This window comes from Vanellus vanellus (assembly GCF_965231255.1).
Source record: "Vanellus vanellus genome assembly, chromosome: 3".
NCBI classification, from domain to species: Eukaryota; Metazoa; Chordata; class Aves; order Charadriiformes; family Charadriidae; genus Vanellus; species Vanellus vanellus.
This window is the reverse complement of record NC_138907.1, coordinates 40,061,636-40,083,470: the sequence shown is the minus strand read 5'-3', so window position 1 is coordinate 40,083,470 and position 21,835 is coordinate 40,061,636. Positions and strand designations below refer to the sequence as shown.

General features: G+C 40.3%; 1 protein-coding gene across 1 annotated transcript in view; it reads right to left on the bottom strand.

Annotated features, from left to right (window-relative positions):
• The window catches only part of LOC309669888 (protein ELYS-like), a 46,145-nt gene that overhangs the window by 2,508 nt on the left and 21,802 nt on the right, over positions 1 to 21,835 (bottom strand). Inside the window, exons 9-34 of the mRNA XM_082480684.1 lie at positions 21,643 to 21,775; positions 21,374 to 21,555; positions 20,850 to 20,911; positions 19,788 to 19,916; positions 18,837 to 18,927; positions 18,652 to 18,741; positions 18,348 to 18,488; positions 17,471 to 17,575; positions 16,608 to 16,701; positions 14,977 to 15,100; positions 14,805 to 14,861; positions 13,477 to 13,623; positions 12,543 to 12,730; positions 12,234 to 12,378; positions 12,001 to 12,132; positions 11,416 to 11,563; positions 11,178 to 11,328; positions 10,522 to 10,629; positions 9,842 to 10,037; positions 8,374 to 8,571; positions 7,503 to 7,932; positions 6,642 to 6,744; positions 5,614 to 5,735; positions 4,240 to 4,424; positions 1,033 to 2,875; positions 117 to 250 (exon numbers count right to left, since the gene is read on the bottom strand). Coding sequence (XP_082336810.1) covers positions 117 to 250; positions 1,033 to 2,875; positions 4,240 to 4,424; positions 5,614 to 5,735; positions 6,642 to 6,744; positions 7,503 to 7,932; positions 8,374 to 8,571; positions 9,842 to 10,037; positions 10,522 to 10,629; positions 11,178 to 11,328; positions 11,416 to 11,563; positions 12,001 to 12,132; positions 12,234 to 12,378; positions 12,543 to 12,730; positions 13,477 to 13,623; positions 14,805 to 14,861; positions 14,977 to 15,100; positions 16,608 to 16,701; positions 17,471 to 17,575; positions 18,348 to 18,488; positions 18,652 to 18,741; positions 18,837 to 18,927; positions 19,788 to 19,916; positions 20,850 to 20,911; positions 21,374 to 21,555; positions 21,643 to 21,775 — 5,438 coding nt within the window. The remainder of the gene's footprint in view (positions 1 to 116; positions 251 to 1,032; positions 2,876 to 4,239; positions 4,425 to 5,613; positions 5,736 to 6,641; positions 6,745 to 7,502; positions 7,933 to 8,373; positions 8,572 to 9,841; positions 10,038 to 10,521; positions 10,630 to 11,177; positions 11,329 to 11,415; positions 11,564 to 12,000; positions 12,133 to 12,233; positions 12,379 to 12,542; positions 12,731 to 13,476; positions 13,624 to 14,804; positions 14,862 to 14,976; positions 15,101 to 16,607; positions 16,702 to 17,470; positions 17,576 to 18,347; positions 18,489 to 18,651; positions 18,742 to 18,836; positions 18,928 to 19,787; positions 19,917 to 20,849; positions 20,912 to 21,373; positions 21,556 to 21,642; positions 21,776 to 21,835) is intronic.

Genomic DNA, 21,835 nt, shown 5'->3' with positions numbered 1-21,835 from the left:
TCAAGCTCTCTTTAGATATACTTTCAAGGAAAAAGGCAAGGCCTTGCTAAGTAGGATTGGAAAAAGCGGTACAGAGCAAAAATCAAGAACGTGAGACAACTAGAGGTTTGACTCACCGGTTCTTTCACAATTCGGGAAATGCCAGATACCTTTTTTTTCCTCGACCTCAAAAGAGGGGGCGAAAAGACAAACTGAGAAGACAAGTCCGGGTCTAAATCCTTAAGCTGCACAGGATGGTCTGCTTCCCCAGCTAAAATGACAATGCACTGTTAGCAGGCACGTACATTAGACATAAAGCACAGTGAGCTTAGATTGCAGCCGATAATCAAGAGCACAATAGCTTCCTGAAATAAAAGGTCCAACCAGGTTCATAAACACTCAATGTGGAGGTATTTTTCCCCTAGTAACTGCCTCTTGGCGTCCACTCTTTGACAATAAATTGTGAAACAAAAATAAGCCGGTGTAGTGATTTCACCTGCACTTACGTAATTATTATTATGATGATGCTCAAGATGCATCAACAGCCCTTACACAGCTCAAAAAAATTTGTCATCACGTACTATAACACAAAGACCCCAACGCGCAGTAACTTCACTAACAAAGTATATCTCCATGAAAAAGAATCACATAATTTAACAGCTGTATAATTTGTTGCAAGATGCAGCTCATTCTAAGTGAAAAGCTGAACAGAATTTGGAAGTGCATCTCCTTCCTTTCTCCATTCGGGGAAGGGATGGCAATCATGTATTGCCAGATACACTCCAGTTTTCAAAACAGGTAGAAATTAAGCTCATGACAAAAATTCAGATTAAATTTCATTTCACCCTACTCAGATCAGCCTCCTCACCTTTCCACCACAACTACCCAGCCAGTCACGTCCAGTTCAGAAAAAGGATGAATTGCCTCTTCCCAAGTTTTTTATTTTGTACAGTTACATTCTTTACAACGCCGAAAGCCATCCTCACAGTCCGTTTTCTCTGGCTTACAGAACAGCAATATGCCCTATTTTGCGTACAAGCATAGCGCACCTACCTTTACATTTTTTTGCCAGCTTTGTGAGAGGAGGAGAGAAAAGGAAGGACTCTTTTTCATCAACAGGCAGTTTCTGGTGCGTGGCAGTTCTGCGGGATCTGGTTCTTGTAATACGATCTGTTAAAGTTCTGGATGGTTCCGCAGATCCCAAAGCGTTTATGTCTTCACGCGGCAAAGGACTGCCACCGGGTCCTTGGGGAAAGGCCTCCTGCCCGGTGCAGTCCTCCAGTGTTGATCGTCTCTTTCTGCCCCGACGCCCTGTCCTTACTGTAGGCCTGGGTGTGCTTAATTCCTCATTTGGCTGTACAGCTGTTTGCTCAGGAGTATCTGTTTTTTCTGGTTTAGTGTTCTGTGGAACTCTTCTTGTACTTCTCCTAGGAGTATCAAGGATTTCCACTTTCCCACCTGAATGGATGCCTTCCTGAGTAGAGAGAGATTCTGCTTCTGCCAAGAGATTTTTTGCCCCCCTCCTAGCACTTCTTCTAGGAGTGACGGGAAGTTTCAATTCTGTTTGAGGAAGCGACGATTTAGGCAGATCAAGGTCAGAATTTTCTGAAACGTCTGATGAACTCATCTTTCGTCTTCTCCCTCTTTCAGTTGGCACAGGTAAAAGAGGCTGGGCACTAGGCTGCACCTCTTCACCCTTGACTGTATTTTCAGCAAATTGTACTTTAATGCTTTTCGGTTTCCTTGCACTTCTTCGGGGACTGACTGCCGTTTTTATCTCATGATCAGTGTCAATCCGGCCAGTTCCTTGATCGCCTGCTGAACACTTTCCTCCTCGAGTCCTTTTGGAAGCAGCAGAAGCAGTAATGCTACCTTCAGCAAGAGACGTTTCCTCATTAGCTTCTTCCGAGGCTTCAGATGCAATTTCCTTTGCTCTCCTTAATCCTCTTCGTGGAGTAACGGCTATGGACTGTGTACTGACAGACAATGTATGTCCATCAGAATGGCTGCTTCCCATTTTCTCCAAGTTAGTCCTTTTAGGCTTCCTACCTCTCCTAGGAGTAACAGGCACCCCAGGTATTTGTTCATCTGGAGCATTTTCTTCTGCTTGAAGACCAGAAGTCTCAGACGCTTCTTTTGTTCGCCTGGTACTTCTCCTAGGAGACAGTCCAAACAGAAATGGTTTGTCTGCCTTCAGAAGTTGCTGAGCGCCTGCAGATGGAATACTTAGACTCCTACTCAGTTGTCCCCTTGTGCGTGTTCTAGGAGTGCTGACATACTCTACTTGATGTACGCTGGTTTCATCTTCCACCCCTTCTGGCACAGCTGTTAAGGGGGATCTGGCCTTCTGGAATCTAGTTACCTTTTTACCTATGGTTTCATGAATAGACTGTTCTACAACTTCAGATGTAAATTCTTTACTTCTTGTGTCTTTGATTACATCCAGTAAGTTCTCGGCAATAGCTACCTTAATGGGTTCAGGCACATATGGGAGCGACTCTGAAATATTTTGAGATTCCTGATCGCTAGTAACAGTGGACACTGAGTTTGTAATGTGTTCTTGGTTTTCAGTATTTCCTAAAGTATTCACAGGTGTTTCTTCTGTTGTTGTGCCAGCCGGTTTAGAAGCATCTGCTAACGTAGGCTCTCCCATCTCCCCTTCACCTTCTTCTCCTTCCAAGACTAAAGTAAAATTACTCTGAGGTACAAAAAGCTCTCCATCTCCCTCAGCTGCATCACATTCACCATCTTTATCATCAGGCAAATCACATGCAAACTGTTGCTCTATAGTATCACAGCGGTATCGAAGATTGCCTGATGGATGTAGTTCACTATATGGTGATGTTTCCGGTGCTTCTTCTAAGGTTTGTGCCTTAACTGCACTATCGTCAATCACCTAAAGTTAAAAAAAAAATGTCTGTTAAGGCAATATTCATTATCAAACAGACTAACTTCAAGCTGAGCTAGGTGAAACCGGGGACAGTGAAATGCTGCTTTTCCTTTCAGATCACCACTGGGTGTAAAAAGTTAGACACGTACAAGGTACTCTCTGCTACAGATAACGGTTCACGTGTTCAAGGGATAGAAGAGAGCATTCAGTGCTCCATTTCTGGTATTTCTCTTCGTGAGTAACAATTTGCCACCACTCGTGGACAAAGTCAGCGGCTTTACAATACAAGCTGCATACACAACTGCCAGTAATCATCACATTGCAGTACTTTCTGGACTGACTGCAGAAGCTTTGTGACCGTCTCATGTACCTGCTGCCTTCTTCCCATCACAAATTTCCCATATACACTCATAAGGGATTTACGTATTCCCAAGTCTGTAACCATCTTCTCTACAGTGCCATCCTAAATCCCAAAGCCGAGACGAGCTAAATAAGTGACTGCCTATTTAACTTCATCTCAAATCTGGGACACTGAAAAGCATTTTCTCTTACTTAAGACCAATCTGTTTGTGGTACGCCTTCCCTTCAGTTTGCATTTCACTCCTAACTGTTACTAATGATTCATTGTGGATGTCTTCTAAAGAACTCATCAGCCCCAGCAGAAGTGAGAACAATGGGGAAAAGCCTGGGACAACCGGAGAAACACTAGATCTAATTTTCAGTCCACGTGAACAACCTCTGAAAATTCATATATTACAAAGTTTAGACGTTAAAACAAGTAGTTTAAAAAAAAACAAAAAACAAAACAGACTTTTAAGTAGCTTGAAGTATCTTGATGCTGAAATTAACTCATTACGGGGAATTCTGTTTATGTTAATAAGGAACAGAGAGTAAACGATCTTAGCACCTAAATCATTCTGACAATGAGTTTGGTTCCCACAGCGTTTTGTCATTTGGTAAATGGCCCCCAGTATCAAAAAGCTGCACTCCCCAACTTTTTGTATTGTCTTTAACAATCAAATGATTTCTTTTTTTTTTTTTTTAAATCAAATAAGAAACGGTTAAGTTCTAACAAACCAAATGAATGTATGGTTATTTTTTAAAATAGTTTAGGCATTTTTTTTTTTTTTAATACTACAGCTCTCAAAGGCCCCAGTCTTGTCGGGTTCTATTCGGTGCTAGAGGTCCACAAAACGCATAGGAGAAAAACATAACCGCCCGCCCTTACGTAATGAGGCTTTAACTTGTGTTCGCCAGCTAAAGAAACTGAGACCTCTTTGGGTGCCTTCTAATTGTCAGTAAGACAGGACTGTCCTCCATTTGCAAAGTGTTTTTCTATTTTGTAGAAAATGGGAATAGCGTTGACTTACATTCATTTCCTCAGTTTTAGGAAAATTGTTAGGAACAGTTATTTCTTCCTGCGGAAAATGAACATTTCCTTCAACTTCAGCTGCTTCCTGGTTACATTCTTTGGGTAAATACATACACTTCTCCTCCAGGCGATTTTCTGAATGAGTACTGACCACATCCTCACTGTCAAGAATCCTTTTCACAGCTGGAAGAGATTTATATCATTTTAACTTAACTGCGCTATAAATGACACAAGTTCAAGCAACAGCAAGTAACCGAGGCAGCAGGAGCCAACAATACCATTCTCCATCCTGCGACATATATATTGGGCTTTCTCCAGAAATTAGAAGCCAGAACTGTCTATCTGATAAAGGAGGCAGCCCCACAATAAAATAAAATAAAAGAAAAAGAAAAAGAGAAAGGAGGAAGGAATCAGCTGGCAAGTCCATTGAGAAAAAGAACAAGGGAGGAAAGGGCGGCTGGAAAGGCACACTGATAACTAGTTATTCTTCACAGCCTGAATACCGAGGATGCATCATCTTTTAACACAGGAACTCGAGCAGCAGATCCCTGTCCCGATTTCAGTTAGGATAGAATTAGTTTTCTTTCTAGTAGCTGCTGTGTTTGGGATTTGGTATAAGAAGAATGTTGATAACGTATATTGTTTTAGTTGTTGCAGGGTAATGTTTATATTAGTCAAGGACTTTTTCAGCTTCCAAGAGAAGCTGAGAGGGAGCGTAGGCAGGACAAGCAGATCAGGGCATATTCCATACCACACACATCATGCTCGGTAGACAAATGGAGGTTGGCCCCCGGGCAGGGATCCACGATCGCAGCTCAGGACAGGCTGGGCAACCAATCATCGGGTATTGTATCATTTTATTTTGTATATCCTTTTACCGTGACTATTATTATTACAATTATTATCATGATTATTATTATTACTACTTTCCTCTTCTGTTACTGTTGCACTAAACTGACTTTTTCTCAACCCATGAGGCTTTTTTTCTGTCCCCTCTTCTCCCTACCCCATTCAGTAGCAAGCAGCTACATGGTCCTAGTTGCTGGCTGGGGTTAAACCACAACATAGTGCCCATAGTGCACAAATTAGTAGTGGTGTATAGCATTAAGGTAAATACTGATCTCTCCTTCTAGTATTTTAAATTCTACCAGTTTTCTCAATATCTTTATCAGGAACAGGAACATTCGCTATGCATTTTCTACAGGGACTTTCTTTAAGGAGGGTATTCTCTCTATGGTTTAACAAAAGTTGGTGGTAACATGCTGGTACTACTTCAGTCAGAGACACCTGTAGTGGTATGGCAAACTACACATTTTACCTCAGGAGTTCAGCTACCTTAACTCACATAAGAGCTCCAACACACTGTACGTACATTCACTGTCTGTACATTCACTGTCTGCCTCCAGGGATGCAGAAAGCTGTGGGTTTGCTGCAACTGGTACAGCTTTTTCTTCTGACGAAGAGGACGTTTGGGATTCCTGGTGGTTTGTTTCACTTCATGAACAGAAAGAGAGAAATTCATCGTCAAGCTTCAAAACAAACCTCGAAGAGCTTTACAAATCACTTTCTCGCTGTAAAATCTTCTAGTTCCAAAACAGAACAAATTAAGAAAAAAGAGAAATTCCTCTACCAAAATACCTACATTCGATCTGTGGCTCATTTTGGGCAATGAGTCAAGGACTTCACATTCTTCCCAGCTATCTAACACTAGACAATAACGTAACAACAGAGTTGTATTAGAATAAAATATTCTTTGTATTCTGTAGAAAGAGTGCAACTGCTGTGTTGGAGGTTCAGAACAAACCGAAGAGAAGTTTGCACCAGTATCACTTGCAATCAAGGGCTATTTCATTACCAATATTCTCTCTTTGTCACTAGGCAGTCGCAGCTTTCAAAGTATCTGGTGAGAAAACCGCTTCCCATTCCATAAACATAGAGATGCCAATTGAGCACATGCATAAAATAGAAATTAAGTGTATAAAATACTGCCAGAAAGTATTCAGCCCCAAAAATAAACCCGCTAACATTACAGGAACCTCAGGTGTAATTTTTAGCTACGCAGTTTTCAGACAAAAGCGGGTCTCAGGTATGTTCACAGTATCTGCTTAGTAACCCTGAAACTGTAAAAACGTTTATATAGCCTCCTGAATGAAGTCTTTATCACCATACTTAGGGGTCTGCAATGATTTGAGAACAAAGGCTCAAACTGACAGCTAGTCAATTTGACTGATGTGCATGCCAAATTAGTTCTGTTCACAGACAGAAAGGAATAGAAAAGCCGTTATATAGAAGAACACAGGAAAGAACCAAGACCAGGTCAAAATCATAGTTTTCAAACACAGCAAAGCCAGCAGTTACATCTTGTGTGAAACAAAAGATTTATCTCTTTTATAAACTTACCCTTCACTTGCAGTCCCCAAAATAGCAGCCTCAGCGGCTTTGAACACTAATTTACCATCCTCAGGAAGGGTAGGACATTCAGCATTTGATTCTTCCACAAATCCTACAAAAACAGACAGATGCATGTCTTCCCTGTTGCACTTCACATCATTTCTTTTCAAATGCTCGTATGATTTTAAAGTGAGCTTTCATGCATTTCATCTAGGAAAGTGATCTAACAAAATAACGCTACCCAGACTTCAAATGCACAGAAGGTCTGAATTCTTCTTCTTTCCAGTAAAACAAGAACTCTGACACGTAATTTCAGTCAAGAAAACAAAATGACCACTGATACTCTGTTTACAAACTAAACTTGGTATGTTACTGACCCAATACATAAAAACTTCAGAAAACATCCCTCCTTCTTAAAATTGGGTAGTAAGTTTTCTGATTTCTCTTTGGACATTCATCTCATTCCAGCAATGCTTCTTTCCATTCTGGACTCCTTTCCCCCCCTTCCACAGGAACGCACCAAAGGTGAGTTGAACAGACTGAGCTCTGTTTGTCAAATGCTGACTGTAGCTGCGTTTGCACATCATCTCCCCATTCCTGCACTACTTTCATTCCCACCTCTTCATCACCGCTCACCAGCTAGTGAGCTACATCACAAGAAATGCCAGCCAACAGCAGTACACATTCGTAACACCTAGGACACCTGAAAAAGAGCCCAAAACACAGTGGCCAATTTAAAAGCCTAGGACAAGGAAGTGCCTAGGACATTTGCAAACACTCATCATTAACCGTTGCACCCATCAGTAATTTAACCTTTTGAACACATCCGAAAAATTCAGAAACTTAGGTTATCATAGGATGAAAACACACCAGTTTCTTTTCTTAGTCCTGATGATTCTGGTTGTTCCATCTGGACAGGTTTATCTTCAATCAGTTCACTGTCTTCTTCCTTCTCCGAGTCATGAACATCGGCAGTTTCTTCAGTGGAAGAATTAGCTGGTTTGGCAGCTATAAAGATGACATCATCTTCAAAATCGCTGGGTGATTCTGCGTCATGATACTCCAAAGTAGTTTGGTCTGACCTAGCAGAGAAGTCACTGTTTTCCTTGCTGGCATCCATTTTCTCCAAACCATCTCCAGCTATGCTTTCTGAAGACTCCTCCATTTCAGCACAATCCTCCTCAGGATTGCTCAGAGTAAACTGGGTTGTTTTATCTCTACTTTCAGACCAAGCATCCTCCACTACTCCATGATGACGCTCAGATGAAGGTCCAGACAGGGCTTTATCATCTTCTGTAACCTTTTTAAAAACAAACAAACAAACACACACACACAAAAATTTCACTATCAATACGAGGCATATGTTTTTTGTCAAAACAAGAAAAAAAAAAAACCCCAGACATATAGCATATATATTTACATCATCTCAAACAACTGGCTCAATCTATATTACCTTCCTGCCATACTACCACTTGGTAAGGTATAGTGGGAAGCCTGACTAGAAATTTGGAACACTCACAGCTCCTAACAGCACTTGAGTAAAAACCACCATGTTCCAGCAGGCACGTGAAGTTACAGAAGGTCTAACGTAACCTTTGACGAGCAAATTCAAGTTGGCCATTCTCATTTGCAATTCCAGCTCTCAACATAAGGAGTTTTCACAAACTTTATGAAAAGCCAAGCCTAGTCACAGTCGGTAAAGCCTTTAACTGGAAAAATCACGAACTACAGCCCAGCTTACCCCAACAGTCCATTTTGCATTCGAGTTCTCTTCCCTAAAAGATATTCTAGGTTCCTTTGCTCGTAGGGGAGGAGTAACTGATCGTCCTGGAGATGCAGAGGGAGTTGCTAGGGGTGTTGTGCGAAGGCTGGATCTGAGAATAGACTGAGGAGTAAACCCAGGAAAACTAGAAGCAGTTGTGGCCAAAACTTTAGCTCTCTATGAAAAGAAAAAAAAAACATTTAATTTAAAAGCAGTTAAATCTCAAAAACAGAAGGCTTCCCCTGTCAAAAAGATTAGTTTAAATTACACACCAGCAGAGAGGACAAAGTTTCGCCTCTGCACTGCTCTTTTACCAAAGGTACAAAAACCATGAAACGCAAAAATCAAAGTTTATAATGGGTTTTGGGGCTTTTTTTTCTTTTTAGTAATGCCAACAAAAAAATGTTCTTCTTCAAATTAATTTCCCAAAGAAACAAGGATATGGCATCTTGTTGTATACAATGTTATCTCCCGTCCCAGTACTTTGAGCAATTTCCACATTACTCTTCTAAAATGCATACAACTTCAAATCTTATCCTGGATACAGTGACTGAAAACACTGCCATGCAAAATGACAATCAGCAAAAGCGATAGCTTATGTTTTCACTAATTAACCAATCCGTGCACTAGACCAAATTAAATGGCACTGCAGTAAAAATACCTACACATCTTCATCTAGAAGCGTTCAGGTCTTCTTACCTCAGCTCAAAAAAGACTTTACAGTATTGATATGATTTAAAGGGAGGATAATGAAATATATAACAATACGGACACTATTTACTAAGAAGAAAAAGGTTATAACACAGAGAGAACACAACTCTTTTGTTCAGGCAGGCAAAGGCATAAAGATCAGCTGCAAGAAGACAGGTCAAGTGTTATTTCCTCGCATGAGAAGAGTTTGACGGCAGCCAATGGAAATACAGGTTGAAACAAAATATTAGTAACTAAAATTACTGAAAAAAACCCATAACTGAATTTCCCAGAGCCTGACATCACTTGGCTGACATTCACCTCACCGGATTAAGGAACTGAACCATATACATCCTTGCTTGTAGGTATGCAAGTCAAACTATACAGAGCTACTGAGCACTTAAATAATGAGATGGTTAAGCTACAAAGTGCATCTTGAAGTATCTCAGTACATCAAAAAGTCCAATGTTAACTTCCTTTCTTTCATGCAATATAAAGAAGTGTATTTCACAAAGCTATGGGACAATGTGCACACTGCAATTTAATTAGAACTAAGCTTCCCCTCTTCAAGACTGCTCCTAACGCACTGCTTCCAAAAGGACTGTATACGCAATAATCACGCGCACACTGAAAATATTCCACAAGGTGAATGCAACAGTGTTTGTGTTAAATACTTTGGTGGTTTCATTTTACACTAAGTTTTACAGCTTCTGCTGTGGTTCATTGTTGTTGTTGTTGATTTTTTTAAAATACAAACCTTAACCACAAGAGGAGTCTGAAGTAAATTCAGCTCTGATGCTCCTGAAAATTTCTTTTGTGAGACGGGACCATGCATATTTAATCCAAATGGGCTGGATGCCATGAATGAAGTAGAAGGTCTGCATGGGGACTGCCAGATACCAGCCTGCGCTGGAGAACACGAAGGAACAGGACGGACCACCAGGTCCAGCAATCTGGCAAGATTCACAAGTTAAAAGATTAAAAGTAATAAATAAATGGGAAAAAACAAATCATTCTGCATTAAGGCAATCTGACACGACACATAAAAATATTCAAGGAACAAGAAATACAGGTGAACCCCCCCTGTTCAGGTAATGTATCAGGACTAAGAACAAGTTACAGGCATCTTCTAGCTTCTTAAGTATTTTGTTACATCTCATACTTAAATTCCCAAACCACTGCCACTCAGGCAAGAGGAATCCCTTGCAAATTGTGCAAGTCATGCAAGTCTCACGCCAGAAGAAAATTCATCTGCATTGCAACACTGGGACCACTTCAAATTCTCCCCACACTTGTGCCCTTAATTTGAGCTTTTCTTTCACAGACACAAAGCAGAATGCAAGCACTTTGAAAACACGGAAAGTCTACACACACATCCATCCATACACATACAAGAAGCAACACCTTTTGGAAAAATTCATGCTAGATCTACTATACCTGGAATATTTTCGTGAAGATTTTGTAATTGGTGTCCCAACAAATGCATCGTGCAACTCTGCATCACGGAGAGGATGTGTTGTGGCTGGCGGTTCTGTAGCTCTATGTCTAGAATTACAAGGAAAATGTAACTGACTTCCATTCCCCTAAAGTCCACACATACCAGAATTCAAGTGTATTTGACCATGCCATCGATAGGAAAATGATCGGACAACCACAAGCCTCTCTCCTGCTCTTTAGAATTCTGCTTAATTTGATGTAAAAAAGGCAGAAATTAAGCAGCAACCGGGCAGGAAGCGGTAAAAGATTACTATTTGATCCCACGAACAAGTCTATCAAAATCTGTACAACAGTACCTTAGTGGTAATCAAAGTTTTTGTGTCAGCCACCTTAAAATCTGTAAACACATTCACCATCATGGAAATGTGGTATGTATGTGTGTGTATATATATTCATTCATATACATGTATTTGCAGAAGTGAGATTGCCATAGCAGAAAAACTCTCTCTCCAAATATTCCTTATGAAGTATAGATTCTTAAATGTTCTATATCGTACATGCAAAAAAGCCAAACAAAGCTTTACTCAGGTGCACTTTCCCTCCAAAACACTCACATAATGTAGCTCAAGACTAAACTTTGTTAAAAGGCTGCTTACCTATCACTTTGTGACAAATTGGTTTTCCGCTCGTTTCCTGCCCAGACTTCTCCAATTTTGGACAATACATTGCTGATGAAAGTTGCTCTTGTATGCACATTTCCTGCATGAGCTTGTTTCGTTATTGTTGATAATGGCTTTGGTCTTGAAACTGTAAAGCCACAAGGGAAAAATATCGGCCTTGTGTAATCAAAAGGGATGGTGAGCTGTCCACTATATTCCCCCTCCTACAAGTTACCTTCTCTTAAGACCGATGAAGGCAAATGGTAAGGCTTGGCTCTCTCAACAGCCATCTTCCTTTGAACTCGGGGAAGGATCTTGCCGTATTGGTCTAATATAGAATTTCTAACAACTGATCTCTCTCTCAAGTGAGGATCACGATCATTCTGATGAAGGAAAAGCATAAAGCAAAACGTTAACTAAATCAGAAGTTAATTGCATAAACCTAACTGCTATTTCTAATTAGTGGCTAGGTTTCCTCTACAGCTATGGTAAAATGCATCCACTGCACAGAAGAGCAGCAAGTTCTACCCATCAGCACGCACCAGTTTCACTTGGTATTTTTAGCAAAGTGGAAGGAAGACTGGAAGAGCAACAGAACAACATCTATAACATTTAATTTATAACTTCACAGAGTAGCTTTGGAGTAGTGAAATCTTTTGTTCAACTTTTAGGTTCAGCTGTAACTTAACATACAGAAACTGATTCCCAGTGTTTCAAAGAATGGTATAAAAAACAAAGCAGGATTTTTATCGAGTACTATCAAAAACGTTTACTAACAACTAACAGAAACTTGCACCCTTGATGGAACTTTAACACTTACCATAAGATTAACCTTCATTGACTGATTCAACCGTAGTGCTGGGGTATAGTTGGCACGTTGCAGATGGTGGACTAACAGAAATTCATGATTCTGAATACCAGCATTGGTCCGCAAAAACTTCTCCAAACACTCCTATGACAAAGAACAAAAGAACACATTTCAAAATTCTATTATGATTCTGCCTTTTCTCTGTTCAAAGAGACAATGAGGATTTTTTTCTTGCCCACGCTTACTTGTTCAATGTCTGTGAAAGGCAGCTTCAGTAAGTCTTCCATTAGTCCCATCTCATGACAGGTTTCATACATGTGTTTTAACAGCTCTTCTAAGTTTAACTTCGTGGCATGTTGATGCAACAGACCCCAAGCCTCCACCATGCACCTGTAATTCATTTTTTTTGAGACGTTAAGAGTGCAACAAAAACGATGCCGCAAAATTACTGCTGTCAAAGTTCAAAGGAAACTTCGGGGATCACACTGCATGTTATTTGTTCCCCACTTTTCACAAGATTCGCATGCCAAAAGGGTGGGAACGTATTTCTATACCTATTGGACAGCAACACAGTGAGGAAAAGCTGCACTTCACTAGTGCTTGACATTGATGGCTTCATCATCTGCATGTATCTGAGGGCTTGCCTGCGCTCTCCTTGGCACATGAGGGATTGAATAACTCTCTTATGTTGCCATGAGACGGTTTGGATTGTAGCTGGATGAAGGAGCAGGGCCAGTGAATTCTGTAGAAGTTAGAGATCAGGTTTATTGCCATATAAACATCGGCACATGCAACACAAATACTCACAAGTTTCTAAAGTAAGGGGGAGTGCGTGTTATTAAATAAAATGAGGTGACTAACTAATGAAATGCTTGACACAGGGCAGGGAAAAAAAAGTGCTTACCTATTTGCAGGAAAGCAATAGAGAACAAAGGGAGTGCTATAAAAGGAGTAATTCACACTTTTCTAGGGTAATCAAAACTCTGTATACACACCCCACTTTTTATGAAGACGTTACGAAATACTAAGTTACTCTCCCAGACAAACAGATTATATTAACATCGTGACAGGCAAAGAACAACCTTCAGCGTCAGAAAGAACATGACTTAGTTTGAAAAGTCCCTTCTGCAGTCTTCTGTCTCAAATCTTGCTGCTACAATCATGGTTTTAATATTTCAAGGACCTAAAACACACTTTGTCAGAAAGTGCCCAAGCGGTGTGCTGAAAACAACCCAAACGCATGGCTTTGAAAATTCAAATGCCAAGCACTATTAAAGTTCATTACTTCTTTGTTTTAATCAAGTTCCTGTCAAAGTAAGAAAAACTAACTTTCAAACCCTACTTTATTGCTGAAGATGTAGCAGTATTCCAAAAAGGCCTCTAATGTTTTAGCACCTGTTATTAGCTAAGCACTGATTTTTTTAAATCGTTTTAGAGATTCTAGCTTTGCACTGCAATGTCTGTCTAAGCAAACTGTAACATACTTACTTCATAATCATTGTGATCTAGAAGCCAAAAACCTTGAACGAGCTTAACAAGACCCCATGGGATGGCAAAGGCCGTTGGGAAGGAGTCAATTGAAGTTTCTGTTTTATTCGGAAAGGAATGCATGACATCTAGCAGCAAGTAAATTGTCTGACATCACGTATCTCATTAAGGCTAATCAATTTGGAAGACCAACAGTTTATCACATGACCTTTAGAAAAACAGAATGAAGTCAGAAGAGAAAGGCGGGAGGAAGCAGAAAACACTAGTGTATTAGTCTTCAAGCTATTGTAACCTAAAGACAGTCAGGTCCTCACCACAAAATTGCGTTCTGAATAAACAACCAGAAAGAAATCCTCTTTGATTTCTGTAAAGCCTCCAAAAAGCTTAACTTTAGGTATTTAAATACTTCAGTTACAAACTCGGGCTCCCTCTTGAGTCAGTGGAGCTACCAGCTGGACATGCAAAACATTTGAACGGCCAATGCTTAATTATTAAAAGAAACAAATTCTACAGTTGGTTTTTACCCTCATTTCCAGAGTATATAAAGCAATGTAAATCATGCCGTCCTTACAATACAGCTCAGCTCCCAATGATTAAAACTGGATTTAAACCAGGATGTGGATCACTGATTGGTAGCATCACTTTCTCTTTCTCACATCTGTTTTTAGGGACATATTCTAACAAGGCAGCTCTGGGGTATAACCGTTTTTAAACCCCTTGCTCTCGACGCTCCCCTCTCGCGTTAGCAACAAACTACAAAAGCAATTCTGTATATTTCAGCAGCTTAAAAATTAAGGTTCTGCCCCATGACTTTTCTCCCTGTTTCTTATTCTGTGTGCCTGCACTTTTAACAAAACCAAAGCAAGCCCCGTTAGCTGTGCTGGAAAAATCGATGATCCCAGCAAAAATCAGGTACTGGTAAACCACTGTTAGAAATCCTTTTGCTCTGAAACAGCACGTTTTAGCACATCCTTCTAGGAAGTAGCCATTGGCTACAGCTACGGGTGCTTTAAAAAATTAAAAACTGGGCTGAAATATTGAGAAAAACTGAGTGAGATTTTTACCTTTAACATTTCTCAGTAAACCTGTTTTCTCATACCGGAGGAGACTTGGCAACAAGACATTTTAAAAAAAAATCATAAAAAATCCACAGTACAAAGAAATAAAAGGATGCTTCTGTCTACAACTTCAAGCTAAGCTGCATGTTTTCACTGGCGCTGCATTTGAAGCATAAACTAAAAAATGTTATTAAACAGGCAGGTCACAAACATTTAAGAACACTTATGTGTCTACGCTGAAGGTGTAATAAAAATAACTAGAAAGGATACAATTGCATGTTTGTAATTTTCTTCAACGTTTTCTAGCAAATAGAGATCCAGCAGTGCCTGAAATGAAAAATTAAGAGTTTTTTTAAAAAACTCCCATCTTTCATAAATCATTGGCTTTTGGGTAGGGCTTGGGGGGTGGTTTGTTGTTGTCTTCAGTGAACATAACACTCACGTGTAAACTAGCAGGTGGGTATTTCCCAGTTCCTCCTTCATCTCTGCGCCACAACTTCTCAACTTGGCCTCCTAACTGGGAGACCATTCCATCAATCATCAAGCAGTCAGAATCCCATTTTCCTCTGGAACAAAAGGTAGCGAGGATTGGGACAGAGTAAAACACTAATTCCAGCTTCTCACCGTAATAGAGTTCCTCCAGTCAAAACCCAGCTCCCTTGAATCAAAGAAAGTAGAACCCATACCAAGGCATGACTGGGAGTCCAAATCGACTGGAAAGAAATGTCTCAATCAGATGAAACGTCTTCGTTAGTTCATGTTCAATTGCTCAAGGAGTTCCAAATAGAAACCCTAAAAGCTCTCTGGCTAAGGGAAAAGTTGCAATGACCTTTTCGTTTTCAGGTTTTCTTTCTTGTTGTATTCCTCATAATACAAAGGAAGTGTAAAGCAAGTTCTTTAAGGGCCAGAAAGAACCCCTCTCATGCTGTGTAACAGAGGAAACGTAGCAGTATCAAAACACCGGGACTCTTCTTTAACACAAATCTAATGCCTCAAATTGGAGTGTTCCACTACACAGCTCTGAGACAACAGCATGGAAATTTCACATTTTGTTCTCAGCATCTCACTTTTGTTACTGAAAAAAGTCACCTTCAGAAAGCTGAGCATGCGGGTTAATTTCAGCAGCACCTTAAGCAGCATTTACATTTCTATATACAGACCATTACGATCATGGATGGCTCAACTTTTTAAAAGTCCATCACAGTCTTCTGCCCACTGCGATGCTACACTTTAATTTCCCCATGATAAAACGCAGAAAAAAAAACACTAGAGCGTCTGTGTTTCCAAGGACGACATGAGCCTCTAAGTTACTTGAGAAGTAAGCTAAGAAAGATGAACATTAAAGTCAATACCTCCTAGGCGGCAGCTTCCACCTTAACTCATCTTGCAGCATCTTGGCCACAGAGCCATAGCCTAAGCTTGTTTAGGTCTTTATTCAGTTTTCAGTACAATCTCCCAACAAAAACCTATTGTCAGCTAGTCCAAGGCACAGCGCCTCTATGCTAGGCAGCTAGTCCAGGAAAGAGAGTTTGCATTAGGAAGTGACTTCTGTCCAACAGCCAGGAGAGCCCGAGGCAGGCCAGCGACACGTAACTCTGACCATCTTACTACATTACACAGATGTACTTGCGAGTAGGAGATTTAGGCCATGGCAGTTATTGCTGCCTATTACTCGTCAATGAAAGAGATGACTTTTTCAAAAAACACCCTTTCTTCTGCTTCCAAAACAATTGTTCTGAGAACGCTGCCCTTTGCTGAACTGCAGATGACTCATCCTATCCTAATCCCATGATCTTTTTCAGTAGCCACAATCTACACAGACGAGCCAAGGAATTAAGCACGCGACAAAAAAACAATGATACCGACAAATGGGACGAAGCAGAGGTACATGTTATGAACTTGTTAACACAGGAAAGTAACCTCTGTGTTCAACAGAACACATGTATCACTGAAGTCAAGAGTATTGCTGGCAAATGCATTACGCACAGCCAATACAACTGCTGAGTTAAAGCCATTCACATCCAGTTCTGAATTTGCAGTGGAAGTGGTCGAGAGTTTTCCTGGAAGTCTTACCTTGATAAACGCTCAAGTTTCTGCCGTTGACCAGTATAGTAGCTCTGAATGAGAGGATAATTGTAGAAAGGTCTACGCAAATGCATGCCATCATCTGCAAGCAATAAAGTAAAAGCAAGCTGAAGAAGTAACAGCACACTCGTAAACTAAAATGTTTGACTAAAAAGACAGAAGATCACACAAGCTAGGCGCCAAGGAGCCTCCAGCTCTGAAAGAAGCCGCTCCTCTGTCTGCCTTTGCTAAAAGAGGTGTAAGACACGAGACTCAATTCCTTCTTGCCTCAAGTCCCATTTCAAGCTTAAAGCAGATGCAGCATTCAGAACACGTAGGGTAAGCTGAAGTTCGCTATAAAAAAAAAAAGAACAATCCTCAAAGGGAATGGGTTTTAAACACATCATGCGAGCACTTGTAAGACAATTCAGACTGACACTGGAATTTACAGTCCATCCAAATAAATATTCCCAAGGTGTACTTTTTCCTCAAGTGATGAAGAGAAAGTTCAGAACAGGCAGGTAAATGCTTTTCCTGCAGAAACAACTGTCCCAGTATTTGTTGTTTAACAGGACTTTGTTTAAAATCCCAAGTATTTCAAGCCATGGACACCAGCTGCTCCTTGAAGACAGAGGCTTATTGCCATTTCTAAAAAACATACAGGAAAGAAACTGCTTGCATTATTCTACACTATCTGTTTGAAAAACCAGTAACGTCTCAGTTTCACCAGCAGAACTTCAGCATAGCCTGTCACTGAACCAACACCACTTGTTATTGACAAAACATTTACAAAAACACAGCTAAGCAGGTGCTCATAGGAGTCGCTTACTGGATGGTCTCCTTCTTACAAAGGTATTGCAGTTGATGCTTACCTACACCCTCTGGAAGGAGACCGGATCGACAGAACCAGATGACCACTTGTGCATACAAAGAAATGAGGCTGGTTACCACCTGTTTATTGGTCAAGTCTGCATAACCTGTAAAAAGGCATAAGACGATTCTTGTTACGCAATTACTTTTATTTTGAAAAAACTCCCTTCATCAGACTACAGTATAGAAATAATACAGTAGAAATCCCTGTCTTTGCATTTTTCATGTTATATCACTTTCTTATTTGAAGAAAAAAACCAAAACACAACGACCACCAAAACAAAAAGCACCCCTACAAAAAATTAGATTCACTAAAGGTTAAAATAAAAAAAGAAAGCCTGAACTATGACAATACACTCACGAATGACATTTGGTTTTCACGTAGCAGAGATTTTTCAAGACCAAAGGGATATTCTTCTGTTTCCTCAATACGCCAAGAACAATTTCTAATATAAAAAGCTATAGAAACTCAAGTGACTTATTTTACAGGTTACTCGTTTATGCTTCCTTCATATTGTTTACCAATTTGCAACCCAATGTCTGCAAGCAATTATAAACTGCCAGCTAAGAATTCCAAAGAATCGCTTTCAGCATTACCACGTTTGGCTGCTCTAATTCCAACCCACTTGCCTACAGAGCTGCTTGCTGAATGTAGCCTCCCTACCCACTTGCAGGAACTCCACAACAAACTATTTCCCTGAACTCGATGCACATTAAGGGGTAGCCCCAACTTCTCAGGTCTAAGCCCCTCCTCCCAGCTAAACGTGACTCCCTTCCAATCCTCAAAACCAAGAAAAGCCCACGCTGCCATAATTGCAAGCCAAGCATAATTCCAATCTGAATAAAACATACCAAAGATTTTGTAACACTACTACAAACCTTTTTCAGTAAGCTCTTGTGCTTCTGTTAAAAAACAGTTTAAGACTGTGCTGAGGTTGCTGAAAAGCAACTGGCAGTGCTGAAGAGCCTGTAATGTCTGTGGGTCAATGAAGTTGCAAGAGCCATCAAAGAGTGGAACACCTTTTCAAGAATAAATATTAAATCGTTAGTCAACAGAGCAATTTCAGAATTTCAAAGTGCACTTCAAGAATCCACGTGCAATATCATATACTGACGGATTCCTGAAGAAGATCAATCAGAAAGAATGATTTGAAGTTTGCAGAATGACTACACTCATACTCACATATTTGGTCAAATTCATCTTTTGTAGAGATCACTTTGTTCCATGTCCATTCAAGAACAAACCGTAAATTAGCAGCAGAACTTGGCTGCTCTTTAGAAAAAAAAGAGAACAAGAAAGAAATTAATCAAAAATTTCAAACTCAAAAAAAAAAAAGTATCACATGAAAACATTGTAAGAAGTATTACCTTCAGATGTCCAATGTTTAATGCATCCCGTCAGAAGTTCTAAAGAACCTGTCTGGACAGCAGCTGACAATACCGCTTCCATCTGCTCCTCCTAAACATAACAGACAAAATAAAATGAGAATCTTACCTCCTTTCAACACCACAACCATCAACGGTGAATGTTTGTTTCTAGCTGTATACTCAGTCAGACATCACAAAGTCAATTAGGCGACATGCAAGTCATTCCAGTCTTTGTCTTAATTTGAGCCACAGGATGGACTGCTCCTTGGACTGAGGAACACAGTAAGTTGAAATGTCAGAGGAAATGTTACTGAAGGCTAATTCCAATCTTCATACCCGTGCCTTTGCATTATAGGCTTCATGTACTGACTTCCAATTAGCTATTTTCTGTAACATCCTCTGCTAATACCCATTACGCATTCTGTGCATGTAAGGTTGCCATCAGGAGTGCAGGAAGGGTGAAAGGTTCCTCCAGAAACTTTTACCTAACACCAGTAACCCTTTATCACAGCTCTCTTCCTTGGAAGTAAATGATCATGTGTAGTGCAGCAAGCTGACGTTTGCAACAGCTCACATCCCAGTGAGACACCCCCATCATCAGCTACTGTGCTAAACTTAATGCTTAGAGAAACTGATGGGGATGAAGGTTGCTCTGAGGGAAAGATGCTTGATGTTGCGCATGACCAGCACTGACTGCACGCTTCCTTGTGCGTGTCTGTGGCCCAGAATTAAGAGACGGGTGTCTAAAGACAAATCTCTTAGGGCTGTTCCCAGTCAAACTCCGTAGTTTGCATCTAAGCATACTATTACTTCTGCTAACTCCAGCCAACGCTCTTATTTCAGGGCAACTTGCAAATAATACGAAAACCACATTATCATGTGTTGTAGCCTCTCCAGCCCTGCCAAACCAGAGGGCTGTATTTCCCCCTTGATTCCCTCATATGTGCTCACCTGGCTTAAACTGGATGGCTGGACATCGATGAATCTTGGAGACAGCAAGCCAGCTACAAGACACCTATGGTAGCTCTCACGAATGGCTTCACTTATTGAAGGGCCAGATTTCTTCAAAAAATTCAAGGTCTGAAACATCAATCAAAAACTACTGATAAAGGCCCTGTTGTTAGTCACTAAGGGCCTGGGTAATCACTACGAGAAATTATAGAAATGTTCCCTTAAACTGTCAGAAAGCTTGCATCAGGAATATGCTTTAACTTAGCAGTCTGAGTAAGCGTTACTATGTCGAGTCTTAAAGACGGCAGCCAAACTAAAAGTTACAGTTTATTTTAAAAATCCTATGAAACAAAATACCAGCCCTTGCAATGATTAAGTATTTTCTAGCTTCTCTCTCAATACACAGGCCTTTCTTTTTCCCTGACCACTGACACAAAACGCATTCTATAGCAGCTAAACTAACACACAACTGTAAACCACGCTTTGGAAGACCCTTTCGATGCTTGTTTTTGCAGAATCTGATCCATGTTGGAAATATTTAGTGAGCTGAAACTTAATTCAACATTACTTGTCACAATCTGTGCAGTGGCTCGGAAGTTACAATTTGGCCAAGTCTGGGAGAAAAAAAATTTCCATTCTTCTCAAACAGTTAAGTAATTTCTCATTTTCTCCATTCCGTCCTCCTTTTTCAAGTTAATCGGGGATAAAAAACTCTAACTCAAGACCATGCAGGCAGTTCGACCGATGGCTCATAAAGAAGTAACAGCTTTCCCCGACTTCCACAACCTATTTGTTCTTGCTCCTAGAGTAACATTGCATTCCTTTCTAGACATCCAATCCCTGATCATGCTTCAAGAGGAGACCATGGTGGTTTTACAGTCCCAAGAGCGGACCTAAAGCATGACCATTTGCATAAATCTGGTGACAGGCTACAATTGCAATTATGCATGTGGATGGGCAGGATAAGCATAAAATGGTCTCGGACACTGAAAGCAGTGCAACAGGAAGCTTAGAAAGCGTCCACCTTTTGACATTCTCAACAGAGATAGAATAAAAGGTCACCTCCTTCTGGAAGCCGGTGCAAGTCATGTGAACAACTCCAGAGTTCAGCAAGCACGTGCCATCTGCAGAAACAACAAACGTTTGACAACCTTCCATACTCTCACAGTTATGTTATGACCAGTTTACAAATTTTACATAGCAGTATCCGGAAAGACATAACTGAGTACCCATATTCTTCATCAGATCTCTTTTTAAACAAACTTTTTTTTTTTTTAAATAATTACAGGGTGTAGAAATTTTATCTCTAGTGCTACCGAGGTGCTGTGCTTTGAGTTTCGGGTCAAATAATTTCATTTTATAACCAGCACCACTTCATAGGCTACGTTACAAAAGCACCAAACCTCCACAGACTGGCAGGTATGTTTCACAACAGGAAATTGTACCTTGTTAGTACAATGTAATCAGAGTTGGGTTGGGGGTTTTTTGGTTTGGTTTTTGTGTGACAGACAATGAACAAGAGAAACAAGAAATGGCATTTGACCTCATTTTAAGCTTATCGCTCTTAAAATTGCTGAAATACCTACCAAAATTATAGGTGCTTGGATTAAAAAACTGCTCTGGTGGTGGATAAGAAGGAGGAACTCCCCGACTTAGACTGCGCTCATGTACCAGAATATCCAAAAGGAGCTTGGGAGAAGTCATGCTTATTACAGTCTCCAGCGACCACAAAGCAAAATAGGGGCAATCATGAAGGAATTCTTCTGGCCTTAAAGAAAACAAGTGCGTCAGCTAAACACTGACATTCAAATGAATTCTTTGCAGGGATATTGAAAACAACTTAATAAAAATATACCTTAGTGAGTCTGGCATTTGTGCATGATACCAGCGATTAATGTCAAATACACCCAAATAAGTAGATGGTTTGCCTTGGCCATATGTTTTCACTTGCCAACTGAAGATTGATACACTGGTGTCAGGAGATATTGCTGTAAAAGAGAAGACATTGTTTCTTATTTGTAGAAAATAGGGTAGAGCCGATATTTTTA